The sequence below is a fragment of the Passer montanus genome, unplaced genomic scaffold, assembly GCF_014805655.1.
Source record: "Passer montanus isolate IOZ18808 unplaced genomic scaffold, ASM1480565v1 scaffold50, whole genome shotgun sequence".
Classification (NCBI taxonomy): Eukaryota; Metazoa; Chordata; class Aves; order Passeriformes; family Passeridae; genus Passer; species Passer montanus.
The window spans coordinates 4,504,518-4,510,517 of NW_024369930.1; the positions used below are offsets into that span (position 1 = coordinate 4,504,518).

General features: G+C 40.0%; 1 protein-coding gene across 12 annotated transcripts in view; it reads left to right on the top strand.

Moving 5' to 3' along the window:
• Positions 1 to 5,328, top strand: part of MAGI2 (membrane associated guanylate kinase, WW and PDZ domain containing 2) — a 702,519-nt gene extending 697,191 nt beyond the window's left edge. For 8 of the 12 annotated variants that reach the window (XM_039723674.1, XM_039723678.1, XM_039723676.1 and 5 more), the window contains one exon: positions 2,360 to 5,328. In XM_039723674.1, coding sequence (XP_039579608.1) covers positions 2,360 to 3,153 — 794 coding nt within the window. In that variant the 3' untranslated portion in view covers positions 3,154 to 5,328. The remainder of the gene's footprint in view (positions 1 to 2,359) is intronic. The other 4 variants (XM_039723682.1, XM_039723685.1, XM_039723686.1 and 1 more) reach the window with 2 other exon arrangements.
• The last annotated feature ends 672 nt before the right edge of the window (positions 5,329 to 6,000 follow it).

The following is a 6,000-nucleotide window of genomic DNA, read 5'->3' on the forward strand; positions in this document are numbered from 1 at the left end:
ACATGTTTGCCACCTTGATTTTGAATGGTTTGTCCTCCTGGAGGAGAAGCAGCTGATTTGAGCATAGCAGTACCTTTTCCACAGAGGCAATCTTGTTACCCGAAGGCATCTTTCTGCTCTAGGCTATTTGGTGTTTTTACTGGTGTGTAGCTGATACTACCCAAAGGAACCAGCTATTTCTGTAATCAGAAGCTCTCACAGCCTAACATGAGATTGGATAATGGCCCACTGCTCTCTCTTCACTGACACTGAAAAACTGTGAAAAACATCTCATGGACAACTAGGAAAGAAGATTGTAGTTCAGACAAATACATTGGTCCAACCCTTGGCATCACCTCTACCCTGGGTAGAAGTGACAATGCCATGAAAATCATAAACTTAATTTTCCAAAGTTCAGGGTGGCTTCTTCAGTTCACTCAGGTAACTTGCTGGTGCACATAGGCAGCTTTATGCTGAGTCCCAGGATAGTTTTAGTGATTTGGACTCTGTGCATGGCCCCTGGCTCAAGTATTAAATAAAATAATATCCCCTGGATTTCAGATTGAAGAAAAGCCAGGGTGGGATCTCTGCTTCCCCTATCAGGCACAGGCTGTGGTCCTGTACCAGGCTGGTGGTGCAGAAGAACAGAAGTAAAGAACAAGCCCATCAAAGTCAATGCTTTTTGTAGGCAAACTTCTAGGAGCTGATCACTCTACATGCACGAGTCCTCCTCTTATTTTTTCTTGCCTGAGTGCCAAGCTGGGAGCAGATGGTACATTAGTCACCCTTAACTGGAGGGTAAGAAAGTGTGATTTCTTTTTTTTCTAAATTCAGTTGAGACCCTCATCCCATTTAGATTCCCATCTCAATGTTTATTTGTCTTACACAGAACTTGTACTTTCTACCCCTCTCAAATGCTAATCCTCTCCACACATATGCTCATTATGCAAAAGCATATGACAAACACCATCTGGGAAAATAAATAGCTCCTCAGCTAACTGTGCTGCTCCCTCCCTTTACGTCACCCACCTCACTATTGTCTCTCCTATTTTTATCTGCAAGACAGCAATCACTCAATCCAGCTATTAACTTAAAAGTGCTGTTTTAGTCAAGCAAGCTGCAGATCCCAGGCTGGGCAGTAGAATCTATTCCATTTTTTGAGACAATGTTCGTCTCCATGATAATTTGAAAGCAGCCATAGCACTGAGAAAAATGTATGTTACTTTTTTAAAGGGCAGTTGATATCACTGACAGATACTAGTCCTGACCTTAAGAAGTCCACGCTTGTTTTTTAGCTAGAAGGCTGCATTTTCTCCCCCATAAAATATGCAGCTCTTGCCATAAGTTCTATCTCGTTTCCATGGATTCCTGAGACAGTCCTTCATCTCTGACAGATTATTCCTCATACTGTTCAAAGCCTAACTAAAATGGTGCTAAATAGGGAATGACAGTAGCCAAGTTCAGTGATTTCTCTAACCTCTAAGTAGATGGGTAAGAATGGGAGCCATGCTGTCATTAATCATGGTTGATTTGTTTTCTGCCAGAAAGTTAATCAAAAGAAATGAGGATGTATACGTAAGAGAAAGGCATCCCAGAATATTCTGGTTTGGATTAGGAAAATCATCGTGATTCAGCAAAGGAGACATTTATTTAGCTAACTTAAACAGGATCTGCACAAACCAACCATATTGTGTTGAGGCTAAGTAACCAAGAGAAATTCAAAATGCAGAACCAGGAGACTCAGCAGCTGACACTGTGATATAAAGGCAGAGCTGTGTAAGTACCCTGTAAGAATTGTGGGGCCATAAACACCACAATACTATATCTGTTTAGAAAAAATATGAGACAGAATTCAATGATGACCTTATCTGAGCTACAAATTCTTGTCAATTATTATATGCTTGTAGGGACATGTTTAATAGATGGCAGAAAGTCCTTCTCATTTGTCCTCAGAGACAGCACTGATATTGCCCAGCTAAGAAATCCATTATACAGCTACAAAAGAGGCTATTTGATTTCATGAGCACGTGCCTTTATTATTTTAAGAATAATTTAACATAGGCAGAGGAAAGTGGAATCTGTGTGAAAAAAATACTGGGGTTTCCAGCATTTGCAGTTACCAGCTTTGAGGTTCTTGTGTCTCCTGTACTTTTTTTTTCTTTTTTTCTTTTTTTTTTTTTTTTTTTTTTGTGGGGAGATTATTTTCGGTTTTCTCCCTATTGGTTCCACAATCGAGGGAGTTTCACCTCACCTGAAGCAGAGGGGTTTAAGGCAGGTACATGGTTTGGGTATCAGTGTTGCTCAGAATGCATGTGCCTATGCAATACAGTCTGCGCTGCTGAATACGCCCTTAACTCTCTTCTCTTTGTTGTTAAAACAGACGAACCAAACTCCTGGAGTGCTCCCTCTGCCACCTCCCCAGGTCTGCCGGAAGTAGCTCTTTCCCTCGAGGACATAATCTCACCATTATCTTCATCACACATAGCCCCACCCTCTGACCCTTCTCACCAGATAAGCCCAGAGCCAACATGGGATATCAAGAGGGAACACGATGTAAGGAAACCAAAGGAGCTTTCGATGAACGGTCACAAAAAGAAAAGGTTAGGAGAACAAAGAGAAAGGTCAGCAAGTCCTAAAAAGGTAGACAGGTCAAAGCACGAAGAGGTTTCTTGGAAAGGATATTCAGGAGGCAAAAATAAGACCACTGATGGTGGCAGGCCCACCTCAGAAAGCAAAGTGGTGGGACACAGCGTTATGATCGAGGCTGGCGCAAGAGAGCACGTGTGTGCTGGAACCAGTGATGAACAGTTTGGGAGGCTGAGGAAGCCAGAAAGCAAGAGGGGAGGATCTCTTAGCAAAAAAGACCACAGATCCACAAACACCAGTGAGAAGTCAGCTGCAGCACCCGACCATGTCAAGACCGATACAGGAGCTACCAAGACATACAGTAGCAACCGCTGCAGCTCGCCTGGAAGCGATATGGACCACAGCCAGAGGGACCCTGATGGGAAACCCAGCGAGTTCCCCAGGAAGGGACATCTCCACTCCATTAGCACTCGCAGCACCAACACCACAGTTCGAAAGGCAACGGTCTCTCCAGGGCCATGGAAAATCCCTGGCTCAGACAAGCTACCGAGTGTCCTGAAGTCTGGTACTTCTGCCATGAGCAGATAAGCAAGGGACTGTTGCCCTCTAACTGTCTCAAACTGACGCAGAACATTCTTCTTAGTTTTTGTCTCACATTGGTTTGTTTTAATTTATTTTAACTATCACACATATACACAAAGCATTGAGGAATGAAAACATTAGTGTGTAATTCCATGACAATGTGCACAGTATCTAATAAGTTCAAAAGCATATAGTCAACACAGAGATTTAAAATCGACCCTAAAGTCCCAGTTCCATTTTAGGGACTTTGGCAGCTATGGAAGAAACCAAAACAATATGAAGGACAGTACATCAGAGAAGGATAGTGCAGTGTAGCTTTAGCATTTTTTTCCCACTGCATGAAGGACTTGGATTTCATTCAAACTTTATATCAAGAAACTGGAACGAGTTAGAGCAATCACAAACTGGAACATCGCCTTAAATAAAACTGCACGGAGCAAGCTGAAACCGAGAGAGGATCTTTTCATGGAGCTAAAATGTTGTAAATAAATTGTTCTCGACATATCTAGACAGGGGTTAAAGGGTTTCTTTAAAGCATCGTTCGGAACTGTACACCCATGACACGTCTCCACTGTTAACGCTTTGGGATAGTCCACGTGGTACCCTGTAGAATAGTCCACTGGGTGCTGCGGGAGGAATGGGGAATCCAGTGGATTAGTTTCCGTGATACCATTTCTACTGCCATTTTTGTGAACAAACCATGTTTCTGTACATTGGAAAGGAGTTAAGGTGGAGTTGTATTTGCAAATTATTCTCAAAAGTGATTTATTACAGGTTCCCCAAGTCCTGCGAGGTAGCACACAAACCAATTGGCCAGGCTCAAACCCCAGGCATCTGCAAGGCCCTTGCAATGAAAGGAAGAGTGCTACAGAGAAAAAGCTGCAGTTTCCTTAAGGAAAGGCCTTTCCTTCCTGCAGAAGATGATAGCGTCACTTATCAACAGTGCTATGTTTCATACCCATCCGCATTTCCTTAGGACACTCTCACCTCTCATCCCCTCAGTTTGGCAGAGCAGGTGCCTTTCAGGCACACGTCAACAATAATTAGACTGGTTTCTGAAATACAGTTGTCGGTGTCCTCATTCAGTAAATTCAGTATTTTTCCATTTTTAAAATGGTTTCCATTTTACCATTTTTTCCTTCTTGCCATTTTTTTCTTCTTTTTGTTTTTATCTTTCTTGCTTGTCTGTTTTGAATTTTAAGCCTTAAGTGCCAGGTAAACATTCCAGTCTGCCTTCACAGGAAATAACTCCGAGTTCAGTCAATCAGTCATTATCTTGTTTCAAACAGATGTGTGTGTGTCTGTGTAAGTGTGCGTATGCTTATTCGTCTGTCAAAATTAAAACAAAATCCTGGGCAATAATACATTGGTAATTAAAAAAAAATTGTAAAGCTAAGTACTGTCAAAAATTCATATTTAAAAATTATTGTTCACTAGCAATCTTAGTTCCTCACACGCTCTGCTGAAAAACTAGATTGAGATTGGCTTTGTTCCAAGAAATTAGCACATTACTGTATGTCTCAAACATTGCACTGGACTGCGAAATTTATAGACATGTTTCTTCCTGTCAAATTATTTGAAAAGCCTCAAGTCAAGGATTTTGCAGCTTTCAAACATTTTTTTTAAGAAAGAAAAATCCATTTATAATTTTTAAAAAAGCACAAATCCATGTAGCTGTTTATAAAACTCTTATTTAATGGGAAAAAAAATCTTTATCCCCTGAACTAGAATCCAATATAATTTGCCATTAATTTATTGAATCTGATTTTGGACAATGCTTCTGTAGTGTAGATGCACGTCCCGGTATCTTATTTTTATGTATAAAGAAAGCAAACAATGAAATCTGAAAAACAGTTGAGATTATGCTTGCATAAACTCTAATTTGCACAGTTCACAGCTACTCCTTGTGCAGTAATTGCTTTATGCGGCTGTAATCGATAACCTGTGAAGACAGCACATCATCTAAACCCCATTCCAAATAATATTTCTGTGTAGTGTTAGCTGTGAATTTACCTTGTACAGCTCTATCTCTATAAATATAATTCCATGTATTAATAGTCACAGAAAGGCTGTAAGTGAGCAACTATTTTTATGAAACGCACCACTATGGATAAATTAACTTTTACAGAAATCTTGTTTACTGTATGATATTCTAAACCACTGTCAAATAAAATATATATCCAAAAATCTTTCATTTTTTCAATTGTATATAGTTTGTGTTAATTTTGAGTAACCTGCTTTAGTGTTACCCTGACAAACAACCATTTTCTTGCATATGAGTAGAGTTAATTTACTACTGCCTTATAAAGAAGGGAATAGGCCATTTTAATTTCTTACTCCAATTTATGAATAAACATGTAAGCGACCAAACAAATTTTATAATGGCAAGTCAAGGCTTATGAGAAAACACAGACACAGAAAAATCTCTTCCCTGATGGAGAAGCCTAAACCCTTATTCTGCTTCCAGTCCAGAGACGAAGGACCAGGGTGGCCAGACTCCAGCAGAGAGACAATTCTGAGGGTACACCACATATACAGAATTAACCTGAGCACAAACCATATTTACCTCAGAAACTGGGCAGTTCTTACTAGCCCTAGAAAGGTTTTGTTGACAAGCTGTGTGAAGGGGACACAATTATATTTGCAATTTATTTTACAGAAAAAATTGTCTCAAAAAACATCATAATGGTGTAAAAATATTTGTAATGAGCCAGCCTCTTTTGGGACTAAATCCACTCCTCATTAAATGCTCCTTTCCTCCAGTTAGGCAAAATAAATAATCATTTTATAGATTCTAGACACTGTAAGATGTCTACCTAGAAAACAAGCAGTATTTTTCATACAAATATGATA